General features: G+C 47.5%; 1 protein-coding gene across 11 annotated transcripts in view; it reads right to left on the bottom strand.

The window, feature by feature from the left end:
- FGFR2 (fibroblast growth factor receptor 2) overlaps window positions 1-20,242 on the bottom strand; it is a 109,051-nt gene that overhangs the window by 18,533 nt on the left and 70,276 nt on the right. For 5 of the 11 annotated variants that reach the window (XM_039250471.1, XM_039250465.1, XM_039250474.1 and 2 more), the window contains 4 exons: window positions 19,475-19,622; window positions 15,887-16,089; window positions 5,367-5,518; window positions 2,379-2,500 (listed from right to left, as the gene is read on the bottom strand). In XM_039250471.1, coding sequence (XP_039106402.1) covers window positions 2,379-2,500; window positions 5,367-5,518; window positions 15,887-16,089; window positions 19,475-19,622 — 625 coding nt within the window. Of the gene's footprint in view, window positions 1-2,378; window positions 2,501-5,366; window positions 5,519-15,886; window positions 16,090-18,106; window positions 18,252-19,474; window positions 19,623-20,242 lie in introns of all 11 variants that reach the window. The other 6 variants (XM_039250467.1, XM_039250475.1, XM_039250473.1 and 3 more) reach the window with 3 other exon arrangements.

Here is a 20,242-nt window from a genome sequence, read left to right on the forward strand (position 1 = left end):
GAAAAGACTTTCCAAACCATCTCCCTCAGTTTACTGGTCAGGGGAGCCAAGGGCCCAGACGGGGAACTGTCTCGATCCGTGTCAAACAGCTAATGTGGGGTCAATGGGGTCACAAGTCAGGACTAGAATATAGGTCCTCTTCTGCTAAAGGCCAATTCTTTTCCAGCAAACCTCACAAACGGGAGGTGGGTGTGTGTGTGTGTGGGGGGGGGGGGAGTTTACCATGAAATAATTCCATCCTCTGGCAGATCTAAAGTGCCTGAAAAGAAACTATATCAAACATCAAGGTGTCTGAAAACAACTGTGTGCACATCAGGAAGGGGGAGGAGGTGGGGAGGGGGAGGATGGGGTCTGTCAAATCACTAAAGACCTTCTCTAGACCCAGTGCTGCTAATTCAAGCCCTCGCAGCCCTTAGAAAATTCACAGACAGGTTCAGAGGCGCCCTCATAACTGTTTACACAGAAGTGTGTGTGTGTGTGTGTGTGTGCACGTGCGCGCACACACATTCTGAATGGGCAAGGTTCCATGCCTTCCACAATGGGTTTCTCAAAGGGGGCTGTGATTCTCAACATAAAAGAATTAAAGTTTTAGACACTTCTGCTCTATAATTTCAAGAAAAGTGAAGGTCCTGCCTTCACAGGCTCACAGCTTCCAGAAAGTGGCAAGACTCTTCCGCATGAACCTCTCTGAGCTAATTCAATACGGAACAATCTGCATTTACTAAAACAATAAGTGGCACTTGGGTGGCTCAGTTGGCTGGGCGTCTGACTTCGGCTCAGGTCATGATCTCACAGTTCGTGGGTTCGTACCCCGCGTCGGGCTCTGGGCTGACAGTTTAGAACCTGGATCCTGCTCCTCCCCCACTCACGATCTCTCTCTCTCTCAACAATAAACATTAAAAAAAATTTTTAAAAAAAATAATGAGATAAGGAAATGTGTAGAAGCCACGTTGCAAAAAGCTTTTTAGCTTCACAAGAGGAAAAGCCACGTAATTGACTGGAAGGTAAGAAAGACACACTGAGCACAGACAGGGCAGGGCTGCTGCTATGAGCCACCCATTGGCTATAAAAAACAACACCTGACAGGGCTCTGGGGCTAATGTCTTCCTCCGTCCTGAAAGGAAGGGCCAGCCTGGGGATGTCCAAAGAAATAACCCCCCAGACCTCCATTTCTGAGCTCCCAACACCGAACAGAAGTTCTGCCAAAGGAGGCTGGAAGCCGGGGCCTCCCCACACCTGCCCTGCTATGTGGCCATGGACCGTCGAGGCTGGCCGTTGCGGGGCACGCAGCCCACCACAGCTGCTATGCAGGAGCGCCAGGGCACATGACGCAGGCCCCAGGCCACACAAGACAAAAGTCACCTCTCTCGGTGGAGCTGATGCCCATGGGGTGACGGAGCACAGTCCTCCGGGGCACCAAACCCCCAGGCGAGGACCTCAAAACACCCTCGTTTTCCTTGGGGGCCGTTCAGATGAACAGCTTTGAAAAAATTCATCTTTTCTACTACTTCCACCTGCCACCTCCCCGCTCAGGGAGGGACACGGCCACCCCTCGACAGCCCACGGGAAGAAAGAAAAAGCATCCACAAATGGGTCAGGCACCCATATCCAAGAACAGGTGCCTCTGCCCAGACACATGGGAAAAACTGTCCTTTCTAATTCCTACAAAAGGATTTATATGTAACCGTTCCCTATAACTCGTCTCATAAAAGAATACTGTGGAGGAAGAAGTTAATGTTTGAAACGCTGTAAGCTCCTTGGACACGGGCATGAAGCGGGGCTGGAAGGTCAATGCACAATGACATGTGATGTTCACACCCCGGGGGTAACTGCTCCCACGGCCTGGAAGGTTCTGTCTGGCCACCGATCCTGCTTGTGTCCGTTTGACTTTTTAAGGAATTCTCCCAGACCAGCGTCAATTCTGGTTTGTTCCTCTTAGGAAAGAGGAGGTGTGCCCTCCTCTTCCTGCACCCCCTCACTCCCTCCAAAAGGGGCCACCCATCCTTTATTTGTAAGTGAAGGTTTGGGACCCAAATCCAGGAGGCCGATACTCATCTAAATTAATCAGTTATACGGGAATTGCTACAGATACAGAGGGAACAGGAAATCACGGTTGTCACCCAGGAGCTGACGAAGAACAACCTGGGAGGTTCTACCGCTTTCTAACAAAACGGGCTTTTCTTTCTTATAAGCGCACACAGCTCAAGATAAATCGTCTGTCCAGGACGCTGATTTATACGGAAAACTTCTCACCCCTAGGTCAACTATGTGCTCTCTGACCCCCTGCCATGATAGAGTTCACATGCCACAAAAGGAACATTCTTGATAAGGCTTTCCGCCCCTTTCCCGCCCCCACCCATCCCCCTCTCCCCACTCACCTTTCAACATCTTCACTGCCACGGTGACTGCCTCCTTGGGCTTCTCTTTGTCAATTCCCACTGCTTCAGCCATGACCACTTGCCCAAAGCAACCTTCCCCCAGAGGTTTGCCCAGCGTCAGCCTAAATGTGTAAATAGGGGATTAGCACACGGCATCTGGTGAAGGGGTGTAGCGAGGGAAATTCCAGAACTAAATATAAAAATCTTTCAGCGGCTTGCAAGAGCATGGAGCATTTATCATATGGAGCTAATGAGACCGGGGGTACACACGCGCTTGAGTATTTTCTTAGTGACGTTTTAGAGAATGTCAATTACGGGTGGAACCGCTATTAAATTTCACATTTGTGTTCACGATTTATTTTCTTTGTGGAAGGTATCCTCGCTAGTGAGGTGGTCAGCTTTCCTAAGTGCTAACAATGAGGAGCTTTTGATCTTGAGCCAATTGAATATTTGTAATTTAGAGTGTCTCCAAGAAAAAATATTAAAGCTGTTCTTAAGTTTTTGTGCCTTTTTTTTTGTCTCTGTGAAGTGAGGTCTTTAAAATCACTGTTATTCAAATACCAGTGGATTTTACGGTCACATTCCTGGCCAAGTTACATGATATGAATCTTAAATGCATTTCAAGGAATCTCTGATTTTTCCCTAAAGGGCAAAGAAAATTCTAGAAATTGAGGGGGATCTCTTTTGACCTGACAGTTTAGAAAATCCTTAACTACCCAAAATTAATCATGAAGAAAATCCAGAGTGAACACAATAAGCTGTATTTCTAATCTCCGAAGCTCAGTGCACATCATACTAACAGCCACATATTGTTTCTGGGCGTTCTCGAAGCCAACAGAATGGAGAAATCTTTGGAAATACTTATGAATGTGGTTTTTTTCACTTAAGCACAACAGAGTCAAGTATTAAGCTGCCCTTAGTAAATAAACACTATTTATGATAAGCACACAATGGTTTGCAAAAGCAAAGACTGAGGGCGGTGTATGCTATGCTGAGGTCATTCTGTTTCTATCCTGAACTAAAATTAAATTTAATATCTTGACAGAAAATAAACATTTGCATTGGAAAAATGGCTAATTTATGTCCGATTGCCCTGCTACAACGGGTGTAACAATCCCTTCTTTGTATAACTTCTGCCTCCAATCTAATAAACTGCTTCTAAATAGCCTTCATTCACTGGAAGTCTGCTCCACCTACGTTTGTGCTAAACTAAGTTTTGAAATGCTTAGCGCTCAGATTTTCCGCACCGAGGGTACCCCCACCCCCAGGTGGGAGCTAACGGTTAGGCACACAGACTTCCACTGTTGGCTGCAGCGTCACAGGCAACACAAGCTGCGCACTGAACCCGAGAGCTGGGATTTCTTACAATAGGATCGCGGACCCCCAGTCTGGTCCTCTACGCATCGAAAGGTGCACACCCTCCGACTGGTGCGCTCAAACGAGGCAGCGAGGCAGCTTCGTGAGAAACAGCCCTGCTCTCTTTCCACCTTCTCCAGGTAAGGAAGCCACACCTTGTGTTTACTCTGATGCCTCCCCAGTTATTGCTCAAGAAACAAGTCCTGAATGAAGAACAGTCTTTTCACCACAGGACACAAATACGCTGGAAATTACCTCTGTTAACTCTCTTGACAGACTGATACCGGTATAATTATTTGGTTCTAGCTTATGGTGCACACTAGTGTCTCGAAATTGGCTGTTGGGAAACAAATTCAGTGCGGAGTTGTGTGAATCACAATCACAGGTGCCATGTAAGGTACCTCTCTTTCCAAAGAGAGATCATCATACCCAGTCTCCAGAAAGTTTATCTTGGTACCTCCAAATTTATGTATGAGTTTCTTTGATTATAAAGAAATACTTCTCTGGCTTAATTTTAGGGAGATAACCACAAATGCCAAGAGAAGTAGGGAGGGTAAGCTGTATATAAAGCGAGGCTAGTTGACGGAATGGAAACGTATAGTCTGTGATGGCCACCTTCCATGATTCCCAATGTGCAGATTCGAATGACTACAAGAAGTGAGCAGACGGCCTTTAAGGATACTTTACTTCTGGTCCCGCCCGGAAGACGGAGGGCTGGGAACACAAGACCTGCCTCACAGACTCTCTGCCTAGCACTGCCATCTTCTTGATGTTTGTGGTTCACAGCTCCCAGCTTACCAGCACAGGAAGGGAAACACAAGACAGGAAAACTTGTAAGCCAAGAATTGTGCTCAGTCCTGTGAGGTCTGGACTACGATCTTCATTTTACACACATGAAAGTTCAGAAAACCAAGGTTGCCTAGCCACTGGCTAGCTGAGCCAGGATTCAAATCCACCCCACGGGAGCCCAAATACAAGGAGCTGAAGCCAGATCAAGAGATAAAGGGCTCCGAGTAATGCCTTCCACAGAGCCCAGGCAGCCATGCTTCGACCAAACATCTGATTAGAACACCTCCACATCATCCAATAAGGAAAATATTATGGACCACAGGAAGTTTGATGTCAGGTACCATATTTGAACCATTTCAGTCCCATATTACATTAATAACCATTAAAAACACCCACCAGAGTGAAGATTCCTAAGGCAATTTGTATTTTCGATCTAATTTTTCCGAAGAAATGAACTACAGAATAGCCATGTTCTCATAACCGGAGGCTGGCATGTCACATCTGTTTTATAAGTGGGATATAAAGAATCCTACTTTTCGTCCATGTGATTGGGTCTGAATGACCTAAACAGTAAAAGGGGGAAAAAATGCTAACAAGGTACCATCTTGTTTGGAGACCAGCCATGCCTAGTAGCTGTTTTTAAAGAACGATTCAAAGTGAGAGAGAGAATCAATTCTTTTCTTTTTCAGGAGTTGGTTATTTAGAAATACAATCTCACTCACTCCTGCTGACATCGTCAGACATGACCTTTTGCAGTTAAGGACCATAAAAAGAAAATGTCAATCCAACATTCCCATTTATACCCAAGACTCCACTGGGGATGCGTCCAACGGAAGTACTCACTTGTCTCTCGGAAACTCCCACTTTGGATCTTCTGGCAGTTCATACTCAGAGACCCCTGCCAGCATGGGGGTGTCCGCCGTGGAGGAGAGGCGTGTGGTTATCCTCACCAGCGGGGTGTTGGAGTTCATGGAGGAGCTGGACTCGGCAGAAACCTGGATACAAAATGCAAAGACACAGATGTAATCCTGGTTCCGCGTGAGAAGGCTGGCAGCTGGCCAGAGCCCAGCCAGATGGTCGATTCCTAGGAGGAAAGGTGGGAGCGCTGGCCAAAGTCAAGAATTTGTTTCTAAGCCCTCTCTGTCTTCCCATCTCGGCAGTGCCACGTTTCACCCACGTCCTGTGTTCCCAAGACCAGGTTTGCAAACATTTTTAGATGGTGCCCGATCAAAATAGAAGTCAACTTTCTGTCCGAGTTCCTCAGAACAGTCCCCTGAGGACATGACAACCGCCCCATGAGCTCTTTCCTTTCTACCTGTCCCGGAGGATACCCGCCCCCCCCAAGACCAATCACCCCATAGACCAGCTCATATCACAAATCAATTCTGTACCTATGAAATTCCATAAAAACTGTTTTTTGAAAAATCAGCTCTCCGATATGGTGTCTGTCTTTAGGAACGAAAAGCCAAATGTCTCAAGGAACTAGTTCTAGGATTTGAATGTGAAGGGCATCCCATAGCTCCGAGTGTCTCAATTCAAGGCAGCCGGAGACCCAGGCACTGAGGGCCATTCTCTGCTTCTCCCCAGTCCTTCTGGGAACTGGCAATGCCCAGGCCATTCAATGCAAATCAACTGCCTCTTGTCAACTTCACTTTGTAGACACTAGCGGATTGAACACGTGGGACAAAGAGTCAAGGAGAAAAAAAATACATCCTTGTATTCATAACCATGTGGGAAATCTCCTCTCCCACCTGAAGATCGCAAGGGCTTCACTGAGTTTTCTTATTCACCCCCAACCATTTCAGTCTGCGTCTGATAAAATGGTTACTTCTTAAATACAGCATCTCCTCTGTGCTAGTTTCTGTAAGGAAAACACACGCAGAGCCCACTTGAAGGCCAATTCTTTTTTTTTTTTTTAATGTTTATTATTTTTGAGAGAGAGAGAGAGACAGAGAGTAAGTGGGGGAGGGGCAGAGAGAGGGAGACACAGAACCTGAAGCAGGTTCCAGGCTCTGAGCTGTCAGCACAGAGACCAACGTGGGGCTCAAACTCACAAACTGGGAGATCATGACCTGAACTGAAGTCAGACACTTAACCAACCGAGCCACCCAGGTGCCCCAATTGAAGGTCAATTCTGAGGATTTACTACACAATCCTGGTACAAGTGTGGGCTGCCTGACCACCACCTCATTCTAAACCATGAACAAGACTTTGGCTCAAGAAAGTTAGAACATGAGGTTTAACGTGGTTCGTCACAGCAGCCCAGAGTCCCTCTCTGGTTCTGTCCACACAAGACTGCCCAGGCCAATGGGACTCCCCAGCTATGCTTACAAAACACCCCCCTTTTTTTTTTTTTAAGTTTATTTATTTTTTTGAGAGAGAGAGAAAGAGAGAATGAGTGGGGAAGGGGTGGAGAGAGGCGGACAGAAGATCCGAAGCAGGCTCTGTGCTGACAGCAGGGAGCCCGATGTGGGGCTCAAACTCACAAACTGTGAGACCATGACCAGAGCTAAAGTCAGACGCATAACCAACTGAACCACCCAGGTGCCCCCAGAAATACATTTTAAGTTAAGGCAGCAAAGACTAAGTGCAGATGAACATTCTTAGTTGGGATGGCCTTTCGCAGAGTACAGTTTGAACCATTCCCACTGGGAACAGGAAGACCTGTACTTTCCTGGGAAAGTCTTATTTGGATTTGGAAAATCTTCACTTTCTTCTTTATAAGCCCAAGTTGCCCTGAACGCAGGGAGAAACCCAAGAAGATGCCCGAGAATGAACTGGCGCTGGGTGGTGGTAGAGGAGTCATTTTAGGAATAGGAAGTTGGTTTCAATATTAAAATCAGGGTGTATGGGGAGTCTGGGTAGCTTAGTGAGCTAAGCACCTGACTGTAGATTTTGGCTCAGGTCATGAGCTCATGGTTCATAGGATCGATCGGGGCTTGGCGCTGACAGCTCAGAGCCTCCTTGGGATTCTCTCTCTCCCTCTCTCTCTGCCCCGCCCCGACTTGTGCTCACCCACTCTCCCTCTCTCAACAATAAATAAAAAAATAAAAGCAAGATGTATGTGATTTTTAACCTAGAATTTTATTATCTCTTAAAGCCTACAAGAGAACATTCCTGAGCCCTTCTGAGCAGTCTTTTGACAGGGGCATTCACTCCTAAGTTCTACCAAGCAGAAAAGTATAAGCAATGCTATTCACTGTGAGCGTCGTAAATAACTTTTTCTTTATTTTTTTTTTTTAATTTTTTTTAATTTTTTTAAATTTATTTCTAGGAGAGAGAGAGAGAGAGACAGCGTGAGCAGGGGAGGGTCAGAGAGAGAGGGAGTCACAGACTGAAACAGGCTCCAGGCTCTGAGCTGGCAGTCAGCACAGAGCCCGACGCGGGGCTCGAACCCACGAACCGCGAGATCATGACCCAAGTGAAAGTCGGACGCTTAACCGACTAAGCCACCCAGGCGCCCCAATAACTTTTTCTTTAAAAAGGAGCTGAAGAATCACTACTCCTGGAGTTGAGAGAGACCTCGTGGGTAGATTCGGCTCCAGGAGGTCGGGGCCTCACACCCAAGTGTCCAAGCACTCAAATAGCGGGAAGAGGAAAGAACAAAAGGTAAGTGTGTGAGCTCCCATGGAATTCAGTCCTGCTCCCCACTAACAGCAGGCAGGAGGCAGGAACCGCACCCCGGCCAAACAGACAACTTGGAATACCCCCTCCAGTCTCCATGTGGGCCTCAACTCACTACACTACACAGACTCAGCTGCAGGGCCCTCAGAAACCAGGGTCTTTCAAAGAACATCAAGAAGTACACGGTTTTCAGTGGTCACACAAACAGCTTGGGCTCCATCCACAGAGAAGGCACCAGAAAGAATCAGGACTGGGTTTGGCCCAAGATGCCTCCCCGAATCCTAGTACCCTGCATCAGGGCCATGTACTATGGATACAAAAGGAAGCTGGTGTTTTCAAAGACAAAAAGGGCTTCTGGAAAGTTCTCCCACATGAAGAGACAAAAACCACCATTCGCTGCAATGCGAACTTGTACTTGAGGGTCATAGGCAACACGAACCAACCAGACTTGTAAACGTCAGCATTGGGATGAGATGATACAGGCCCCCAAAAGGCCACGGTCTGGCAAATTCTGCGGCCACGACTCTCCCTGCAAGGAAGGCCACAGAGCCTGTCGTCACCAGACCCACAGGAATTCCAGAATTCCACTATCGCTGCATCTGGTGTGCTGCCATCGGTGACGATGAGGGGAAACCCCACCGGGAAGGAAGAGGGGGCACAGTTCTGGGTGAAGATGCATGTCCTCAAAACTCTGCTCTTATCAGCAAGGCTTACAGAGTATGACGTAGGAAAGCAGTCTCGCCATGTGGGGCGTGAGAATACATTTTTTTTTAAACTTTCAGGAATGATATATAAGAGACTGAATCGTAGCTAACCTTTAGAGAGAGAGACTCACAGTTGAGGGAAGGGGCAGAATTCACCTGACCTCAGAACTTTCCAAGCCATTTGAATTTTATGACCAGGCATACATATTTCTTTTTAAGTTTTAGAAGCACTTTCTTTAACAATAAAAATATTTTTTAGAATGGCAGGAATCTGAGCCGAGGAAGGTAAAACTGTCACCTCCGGCACACGGGCTTGAAACACAGGGACTTCTAAAGGAGTTAGAAATGAAGAGATCACATGGGGCGCCTGGGCGGCTCAGTCAGTTGAGCAACTGACTCTTGATTTCAGCTCAGGTCATGATCTCACAGTCATGGGATCGAGTCTGCATCAGGCTCTGTGCTGAGTGTGGAGCCTGCTTCAGATTCTCTCTCTGCCCCTCCCCTGCTCATGCTCTCTCTCTCTCTCTCTCTCTCTCTCTCCCCCCTTCTCTCAAAATAAATAAACTTAAAAAGAAACAAAGGAAGAATGAGAGCACTGCTTTTGTACCCTTCCCTGCCCTGCTGGGCTGGGTTTTGTGGCATCTCTGCATCCTCGTTTGTGGGCTCCTCAGTGACCGGCCTGGCCAAGCAGCCAACCCTGGTTGTTACCCTACCTCTGCTAACTGTTTACGACACGGGGCTCCGCTCAGGTGGTGGCCTTCTGACTAACTGGGGGCCACACGCTGGTTCCAATGATGGTCAACTGTGAGCGCTTTGGAAGTCATTTAATCTTCCTAAACTAGAGCTTCCTACCTGCAAAAAGGAGACCAGAAAAGCTCCCAGCCCACCCACTTACCATGAGGGGAAAATGAGGTGACACCCATAAAGCATTTAGTGCTGAGCCTGCCACTCGCTGAGAGTTCGGTTAATATTTGCTACCAGCGTTGTGATTGTTTTTCCTCTTCAGAATCCTTTGCTGCCCACGTGCAAGAGAGCCCATGGTCGGCATCCTCCCTCCCCTGGGGAACCCTGGAGATCCGGAGCCTGGGGCTGTTTTGTGCGGGGGAAGTGTCTCCCTGTGCGCATCTTCCTGAGCGTCACACTGTGCGCTCTGGAAAGAACGAAACGCCGCTGGCATGGAAGGCTCACTGCAGGAGAGGACATGCCTCCTGGTTTGGAAGATGAGACCCTCTGCTTACAGCCAGGAGGGGCTGGGGCTCCAGCAAGTGAGAGAGCAAACCCAAGGAATAAAGGATCTGGGAGTCAGGGGTCGGTCCCAGGGGAGGGGGGAAGCGTAAGAACATCCTAATGACAAATGTGGCTTAGTGGCTGCTGAAGAAAAGGAAAACTTACCAGTCAGAAGTTAACTGCTCTGCGGCTAACCTATGACCCGAAAGGAATCTCTGCCCATAAAGCCACGGCAAAAGTTCACGTACATCTGCATCTTCCTCCAAACAGTCTCAACAAGGTTTTAATGTGAAAGCTTTTAAAACAGAACCCTTTTACAAACTCTGCTGCTATCATTACTATTAAACTTTAAAACCGTGTTTACAAACAGGGTTACTCAGGGAAGTTTCGTCCAGATTAAGTGGAAAGGTTTACATTCAGTGAACAAATCTGGAAAACACTTTGGTCAGAAGCACAAAGGGGAAGAAAGGTAAGAAAATGCCAGAAGTATAAGAAACTCCAGAATCTGATCACTCTGTCTACAAAGGTATATCTTAATTTGACCTCCATGCATTTTTACTGAGCTTTTAAAATCCCCTCTGGGACTGTAAATGATGGCTGGCTCTTTCTTCACTCCGTTTCTGCTGAGAGCTAGTGTGTTTCTGGGGCTTGGTACAATCCTCTGCAGGTTTGTACCTGCGGATTCCTCCACGAAACACTGCATTTTGCTGGAGTTTCTTTCCTTCTGACCATGACCCTCAAGTAATTCCCACTGACCACCTGTGAATCCCTGGGCTAAATCAGGGCTATTAGACCATCCCCCCCCCACTTTTTTTGCACAAAATCATTATCTTCCCTGTTGGATATTCTATCTAATTTAAAAGTATTCCATTAACGGTGATAATTAAGTTACTGACAAACAATACACACTAATACTCTAAACAGCCTTTGCACTCCTCAATCCTAGTGGGCACATTTCTAGCCTGTAGGTGGTTTTCTGTCTCCATTCAGCTCCCCCCTCTCCAGAACCTCTAACACGTGCCATAAATCAAGCTTTTAATGAAATGTGCATTCTGTGTATTTCCACGGTATATATGGGAGATTAAGCAAGGAAGCGGCTTTTTTCTTTTCTTTTTAAAGGGCCACCATGAAATAGTGTTATCTCTGTACACTAGATTCGACTAAACAGAGGGAGGGGGCCTCACTGAAAGCAGGGCAGGCAGAAGCAAGGAGGGGAGGGCCGACGAATGGGTGCGCTAACTCCGGACTCTGAAGCTGTGGGTCCACGTTTCCAAACCAGAACACTGAGGCCCCGAGTTAACATGCTTTTGCTCTAAGGCCACCCCTCCCCAACGTCCAAACAAAACGCTTTCACCACCTCAAACCAGGTGGCCGGGATAAAGGTTCAAGGGGCTTCTGGGGTTGGATTCTGTTTCCCTCCATAATAATATTTAAGTCATTAGGCAAAGTGGTTTATCACTTTTTCCCTCCCCAGGTCTCTGCCTCCCCAGGGCTGCTGCCCGGATTCCAGTGAGTGAACCCATCAAAGCAATGGCTCACTGGTCGGACGGGCTGGCGCTTCCCAGAAGATCCCATCAGCCAAAATCCAAATCAGATCTCAATCTGTCCCGGCTGAGAGGAGAGAACAGCCCAGTGGGGACCAGGGAGGGCGAGACGCCCATATGAAAGAGCAGATTCCAGTTAGCGATCCATGACCACCCTAATTACCTAAGTGTTTTCTGGAACCAGGGAGATCTCAGTGGACCATCGGACTAACCAAAACACGGGAGAATCTTCCAAGATCATGACACTGAGCTGCTAGACAGTGAATGAGCTTCCAGAAGTGGAACCTTCCTTCAGAGAGTTCAGCGTGTTTACTAACCATGAATGCACAGCCCCCAAGGAATGGCTCCTGAGTCACACGCACCCAGCCGGTGCCCCCGTATCTTCTATCTTGTCCCTGGGAACATGTCACTTACCTCAAAGATACTGTTTAAAAAAAAAAAGATGACCTTGGGGCATCTGGGTGGCTCAGTCTGTTAAGCATCAGACTTTGGCTCAGGTCATAGTCTCGTGGTTCACGAGTTCGAGCCCCGCATCAGGCTCTGTGCTGACAGCTTAAAGCCTGGAGGCTACTTTAGATGCTATGTTTCTCTCTCTCTCTTTGCCCCTCCCCTGCTCATACTGTCTCCTCTCTCTTAAAAATAACTAAAACATTAAAAAAAAAAAAAGAAAGAGGACCTTGATCTACCCATATCAGCAACCAAGAGGGTGAAACCAAAGCCTCAGAAAAAAATACCCTCCAGGCCCTTCTCAGAGGCGAGTAGCGGTGGGAGTGTGTGCTGTATGCGCATGCGTGTCCTACCCAGGACACGGGTTATCTGTTTCTGGCAGAAGTTAAATGTCCATCCTGCCCAATGGAAACTTCTGGCTCCAGAGGAGGATCTTAGGTTCTACTGAGAAACTGATTCACCAAACCCAGTGATACCACATACCTCCTGAGCACACAGCCCAGTTTCCCCCGTGCGCCCCACCCCCCGACACCCCACTGGTGTGTGCAGCACACGGAAAGGGTAGCCCTCGGCTGATCTCATGGGTGTACAAAGGCTGCCTCACAATGACTGTGGCTGTCCAGCGGCAGCCGGGACACCTGTGAGAGAGGAGACAAGCTCATGAGGACACCCCCTCTGGGCTGGCCCCCTTGATCACACTGATGCCAAAGGAAGAGAAGCAGGTGAGCCAGTGGTCAGCCTGTTGTCTGAGCCCCAGCACTGAAGACAGGATGAGCCCCGTCAAGGGACACAGGGAGTTGCCGGGGGCCACCTGCCTCCTCCGACTAGAAACTTCTCTCTTCCCTCAAGCATCAAAATGCATAAAGAGCCTCAAAAATCTCCTAATTACTGGGAAATGAACACAAGGAACTTCTTAGCTACTGGAGCAAAGTATTTCTGACTCAAAAACAAAACAAAACAAAACAAAACAAAACAGAGACATCCTGTAACAGTAAGTCCGGTACAAATTAGTAAATGTCAAGAAGGAAAAACTCACAGTAGGATTAAAAGGGAAAAAAAAAAAAAAAGGAAAAGAAAAAAACGACTCCTCTTGTTCTAAAGGGAGAACAGTGATGGATGAGTCGAGTGAGATGGGGTGTGTGTGNGAACAGTGATGGATGAGTCGAGTGAGATGGGGTGTGTGTGTGTGTGTGTGTGTGTGTGTGTGTGTGTGTGTGTTGGGGGAGGGGCGAGGGTCAGGGCCAAGAATTGGTGCTACCTGCGTGACAGAGGGGGCTGGGCAACTACACAACGAAAACAGGCCTCGCAAATGACTAGGAACAACCCATCCTGAAGACATCTGATTACAGGCTCACCTGTCGCCAGGGGGAAGGCATGCTTGGCATCTCTGTGGTATTTTCTCTGTCATCAACATCTCTGCCGGCCTTTATGGGGCTTTTCACTCCAGCTACACTCCAATAACCCTCTTTTATCCAGCGAGCTGATAGGCATCTCCTTCCCTACCCAAGGGGCTGTGCTTACTGACGGAGCATTCTTTGTAAAGAATCATACAAGCCATTTCGACATATATGAGGAGCTAAGGTGTGTCAATGTTCCCCCAAATAAATTCATCTCCCAGACTTGTTTTCTTCCAGGGGACTGGTATTTATATGCTTTCCTCTGCTTCTTTTTTCTACTTGACCCTACTACAACCCAAGACCACTTCTGTGTGGGGACCCCCAAATAACCTTGGCACCACTGGTGAAGGCGGCATAGAACCCGGGTCAGACCAAGCACTCAGGAAATTATGATAAAGAAAGGAAGCGGGGGAAGCGGGGGAGAAGAAAGAAGACTTGATATTCCCTTCGGTGACACAGGGACGTGAAGGAAGCATGACCAATGGAGGTAGAGACAGACAAAGAAAGGCCAGTCGGCCAAAGAGAAACGAAAATGATGACTAGGGTTGAGTCAAGGAGATGTTAAAGGCAGCTGCATCTTTTATATGGAAGTAAAAAGAAGAGCATTGTAGCAGCTGCAGAAAAAAAAAGAAAAGATGAAATCATTATGGGACAATGGTCTAGCTACACCAAATTGCAGGTTTCCTCCTCCAGAAGGTAGCATTTTCCCCTGTTAGGAAAAAACAAAAAAAAATCATAGAGATGGGAACACCCCTCTCTTTTTCAACTCCCTGAGGTCAGGTTCTCAAGAAGATGGTGGCTGTAAGAATGGCCCGGCGGTAACTGGAAAGGAGGAGGGAGGGGCAGTGGTGGCCACAGCACCTGGACGTCACTGAAGGCACTATGTGACTATGTAAGCGTCACTTCAAACTGGACTGTCCCAAAGTCAGGCAAGCAGCCCCACCACCACTTGCCTAGCCCCAAGAAGGACAGTGGTGTCATTTCAATAATAATAACTAAGTTCTCGGTGGTAGGAGTGACCCAATCGGCACCTTTATTTCCCTTGCTCTGAACACAATTTGGGCCATCACCTGCACTTGACGCGCACTCCAAATGCTATCCTCAGCCTCTAGGAAGAAGAAAGAACTGCTTGATACACGGCTTCAAAGGAGTCAACAAGGACCCATTCAGCCCGGAGCTTGGAGCCGGGTTGAGAACAGCCAGTGCTATGCCAAAACCACGGCTGGCCAACTGGTTCCTAATCTGTCCTAATGCCTGATCCAGAAAATGTCATCGCCACCTGAAGTCCCGGGAGGGGCCGAGCTGGGATTAACCCAGAGTTTCTCGGAGTGCATTTCAGAATCATCGTACAGATTCCTGGCCCCGTTCAAGACCTAGGCAACTAGAGTCTCTGGGGCTAAGACGAAGGAATCTGCAATTTTAACAAATGCCCTGTAAATTCTACTAAAGCACACAATGAAACAGAGCCAGTGAGTGAGGTCGTTTTAGCTGTTGTTTCGAAAGAAACACCTTTTTCAGAACACAGTTCCAAATACTTGACTTGTAAGTGCCTTCCGTTCACATCTGCCTTCCCCTTCTGTCTTCATGAACACAGAGGAAAATAGTCAAAGCCTATCCTGTAGCATTGACTTTGGAGGCCTGGGTTAAAGTAGAGGTGGAGAGGCTCTGTGTTGCTCTGTCTCCCCAAAGCAAAATTAAACCAATCAGGACACACGCACAAGCAAGGAGTAAGCGCCAAAGACCAGACACGGGGCTAAAAACAATCTGTTGCTCATTCAATATAAAAATCATCTACCACCAAATCCACAGCCACACTTGTGAACGATTAACAATAACATAATATATGCACACATTTCTATTTTCAGACTCAGAGAGGTCGAGCCAAAACCCAGTTAAGAAAGACATCACAGTCTGGTTTAAATCAAGCCAGTCGTTCAGATTCATCTCCAGGGCAGAAGTTTCTGACCTTGATTTTAAAAAAAAAAAAAAAGTCAAAGAGAACCAGAGTCCCTGCCTTTCTAACTCGTGGCAAAAGCTCGTCTCCACAAAAGCATTAGATCACAGGGGACAAAAGTGGCCTATGATTCAAAAAGACTGCTACATTTGAGCCTCAGAGACACAAGGGCATTGCCTCCCTGTGTTATTTCCAGTCCGACCGACTCGCTCCAAGTCTCACGCCATCATGCTCTCTTGCCCTTGGAACTTGACTCGATTGACCCCTCCCCCTGCCCCCCACCGATGCACCCGGACTTGACCCTTCCAGCCCCAAATACTAACTGGAAGGCCACTAAGACGCATGTTGAGACCACTGGCACCTGAAGCTCACGGAAGTAGACGGCATCCAAGCAGAGAAAAGAGACCCAAGGGCTGGCTGGGATGTGGGGGAGGAGTAAATTTCTTCAAACTCTTTATCTACTTTCTGTTACCTGTCTCCGCAAGGGAATGCGCTTGGTCAGCTTGTGCACGGCTGGCTGGCTGCTGAAGTCTGGCTTCTTGGTCGTGGTCTTCATTCGGCACAGGATGACCGTCACCACCATACAGGCAATTAGGAAGACCCCTATGCAGTAAATGGCTATCTCCAGGTAGTCTGGGGAAGCCGTAATCTCCTTTTCTCTTACAGGAGCTGGAGTGCGGACCACAGGAGAGGAACAGATAAGCAGGCCACAGAGTTAGGACACGGGCTTGAGGCACCTCGGCACAGTTCAACGAAACACAAGGTGATGACCATTCCCAAGGACAGGCTTCCCCCATGACTCGATGCTGCAGAATGGCATGGGATGTGGGCCTGCCATGCACCTCTCCCCAGTGAAGGCGAGCCACCAAGGGCTTCTCGCTTTAAGGCCGGGGCCCAGGCGGCCACTCTCTCTAGCCTCAAGGGGCCTCTGCAATCCAGGCTACAATGCTACGTTCTGTTAGACATTCGGGAACAACAGGACAGTTAACCACCGACAAAGAACTTCCGTGGTGGTCTTCCATGGTGGTCTCGAATGCAAATCCAATGAAACATTCTTAAATATAAACGGTGCCCACTTTTACCTCTGAAGGGATGGTACCTCACTCTTATTTGGGTAAAGCTCTTCCAAAGGAAGATGTGACAGAGCAGTTTACCCCAGAGGAACACACTTTTGTAGGAAATGAAATAGTCATCGAGGAGGCTGGTCCGGAAAAGTTCCGAATTTCTTAATACAGCCCAGCATCATATTCAATGAAACAAATCAATGGATTTCATTTAAAGGCCAAATTGCTTTTAATGTAGAATCGTTACGTCTGTACCATGAAAAGCTTGTAATGTTCCTGAATCAATTACCATTTAAAATTTCTGTTTCTGGTTACACTGAGGTCACTACAATTTTTCTCTTAAAGAATAGAAATGGTATTCCACGCAGGCAGCACATTCTTCCATCAATTTCCAATCATATCTGCTCCCTCCTTTGTCCTCAATGGTCATCGAGCTACAAGCAGTGTATTTCCAAACAGTAGTTTTCTCAAACTGCATTCTTACACTTAAGATGCTAGTACTGTCAGGCAAATTGGTTACGAGGTGTCAACTAGGCACCTGTAGAATGCACTACTGCAGGTAAAAGCAAGCTCGACATAAGAGGCATCTCATGGTTTCAAAGCAAATATTCACAGAGCAGACTCACAACAAAAGGAGAAATGGATGCGATGGCATTATTTAAAGCTTAAACATTTTAATCAGAAAAAAATACTTGCAAGGCATTCAAAACCTCCAGCAGCACAGCACAAAATGAAATGATCAATTTATTTTTACGAGCTATCAAGTAAGCATGCAGGTAGGCACTGTACTCTAAAAATACGGTATTAATAACTGGAGTGGAACATCACGAGCTAGCAAACCGGTCTATGCAGTGTCACGAAGGAAATGACAAAGACACAGACGCAGTAGAGAGGGATTATCAGGAAGAGTTCAACCAGGACAGAGATGTCGGTTAAAGAGCCAGACAGCAGGAATATTTAGGCAATAGGGCTTCGCCGATGTTGATTTCTCCACAGGGCAGAAATAACATCAAGGCCCAAGATGTCAAGAGCATGCTTTGCAGGAAAAGCAAGCTGAAGGTCCGCTTTATTGCACCGTGCGGCAAGCCACCGATTCCCGAGGGAGGTAACACACTGCTTCTGTACACCCTCTGTGCAGACGGGGGTCTCCCCAGGCACCCCAACAGACACCAGTCTATTTACATATCATTAAAAAAGAGAGAGTGGAACAAAGTAACAAAGGTACCTATGGGATTTCGGTGAAATGGAACTGGAGACGAGAAAACACTACCTTGTACGTTACAAAGGAATTTCAACGTCTTCCTTAAGAGAAACGGGGATGGGTGAGAATTTGTACGTTGACTCCGTGACTCACGAAAAACGTGAAGATCCCTTTGGGTTTTTTAAGGATGAAATTTCACCTGATCATTCACGTGAGGGTGGGATCTCATTGTAAGTGAAATTTCCAAAGGCAACTTTCTTATCCCTGGGGGACCATTTTAGACACTTTTTTTTTTTTTTTTTTTTTTAAATCTTAATGCCGGGTTAAAAGGGGCCATTTTCTGCGAACAGAAGCGGTGTGAATTTTGTAGCAATCAACCAAGAGAAGGACAACAACCGTGGAGAGAAAGAGCAGGATGTACCTGGCAGGACTGTCAACCATGCTGAGTGAAAGGAGATCCCAATAGAATTACCCGCCAAGCACGTATACTCCCCAGCATCCTCAAAAGTTACATTCCGAATATAGAGAACCTCAATCTCTTTGTCCGTGGTATTAACACCGGCGGCCTAGAAAACAAGGGAAGCAAGAGAAAAGGCTAGGCGACCCAGGAATGATGGTGGAGGGAGCCGTGGAACCATGAGGCATCACACCGGGCGCTCCGGCAGGTGCTGGCCACCAGAAGATTCCGACTGCAGCCCATCCACAGAGCCCACAACCAAGAGACACGCAGCGACACTGAGCAGCTCACCTCCACAGGCCCCGTCACCACACCGGCTTCACCACCTAGACATGCATGCAATCAAACGCATGGAAAAATCGACCCACAGAGATCCATTCTCTTAGCCTTTGTTTTGCTCTGGACTTAGGGACGGCTTTCCAGAAGCCTGACACCCAAAAGTGCAAGCTAGGTTCTGGTCCTGTTGGCTGCAGACTCCCACCTTGGAAAAAGGATGGTTCAGTCTCAACGACTGCGTTACAAAGTGCAACACTGGACACCTGGCATATCCTTCCGGCCCTGTGGGAACCAACCAGGGGAGAATTCTGCGTCAGTTACCAGACGCCAATTTTCACCGCTGCGTAACCGTTTTGACGTCCATGTCATTGAAAGAAACAGAGGTAGGATCTTGGCAGCAAAGAAACTAGGCGTTTCTTTTCTTCAATATAAACATTCGAGTGTGGGTCGTGACAAACTAAGAAAGCCAACCTGCTGTTGCCTTCAACAGCGGCCAGCAGCACGTTGATTAAAACGGACTGCGCTCGACGTCGGGAGAGCAAGATCAAGGGCAGCATCTCATGAGCACCAGTTACGCCACCAAGGAAATAATGTTCTGTTGGAAACAGTAGATAGTGCCAATATTCCTCTGCAAATGTGGGGCAGGAGAAAGTATGAATTTGGCTGATATGCAAGTGTCATGAATTCAACTAGGCATGCCGGTGTGTGTTTAAAATGCAGAAGATGCATAGGACTGATGAGGAAGGTGCAGCCCAAACAAGATTGACCAGAAGGAACGACTTAAAAACTGGGTGCGGGGAGGGGGGTGGAGGATAATCTTTAGAAGAAATTAGAGCAAGCGCTTTGAACATTGTGGGCATTTTTCCATGGCTACTGGCATCATACCAGCTGCATCACCAAAGAAAGATTATTATGAATATACCAAGGCCACAGAGTTATCCTATAAGCTGTCTGCAGTCTCCCAAAGCACCAAGTCCTTTCAGCTTCTATATCCAGCCTTCTTTAAAAAAAAAACAAAAACAAAAACAAAAACAAAAAAACACAAAACGTTGTTACCTTGCTGTTTTGGCAGGACAGTGAGCCAGGCAGACTGGTTGGCCTGCCCTATATAATTGGAGACCTTACATATATACTCCCCAGCATCCGCCTCCGTCACATTGAACAGAGCCAGCACCTCTGCATTCGAACTATTTATCCCCGAGTGCTGGAATAGACACAGGAAAACAATATAAAGGCCAACCAGGAGGAACTTTGTACCGTCTAGGGTCCCGCCACCACGCGTCACAAGAAAACAGCCTCCGTGAGGTCTAAACAGCTGCCTCAATGGGTTGTAGGTTTAGGAAGGTCAAAATAGGCCAGCGGGTGGACCGTGAGAGCGACCCAGTGGAGGGGGATGGAAGGGTCGGATCGATACCCAGCAGAATGGACTGGCAGCTCCCCGGGTTGGTCACTGCTTGCCAGCAATTTTGATCACTGGTATGCTCACTGGTTGTGAGTTCTTAGCGGAGCTGCTGCCTACGGTTCTACTGGAAGACTGTTCTTTTTAAGGACGTTCTCCTATGGGCACCTAACTGCGGAGGCCGTGGTAGGCAAGGGCTGAGAAGAGGGTGTGCAAACTTAGCTGGCACTTGCTATCACCATCCTGAAGAGTGAGAGGGATCTAAAAAATAAAGAGGCTGATGCCATTAACATGGGAACTTGCAAGGAACCAAATAAGAAATACAAGGAGAACGTTTTCTTGGTCAACATTTCCCTAATGCAAAAACACTTCCTGAAGTTTACTGTCTAAACCACACTGGAAGGGATTTCAAAGCTTAAGGCATT

This window comes from Hyaena hyaena, unplaced genomic scaffold, assembly GCF_003009895.1.
Source record: "Hyaena hyaena isolate Hyena2069 unplaced genomic scaffold, ASM300989v1 scaffold_367, whole genome shotgun sequence".
Classification (NCBI taxonomy): Eukaryota; Metazoa; Chordata; class Mammalia; order Carnivora; family Hyaenidae; genus Hyaena; species Hyaena hyaena.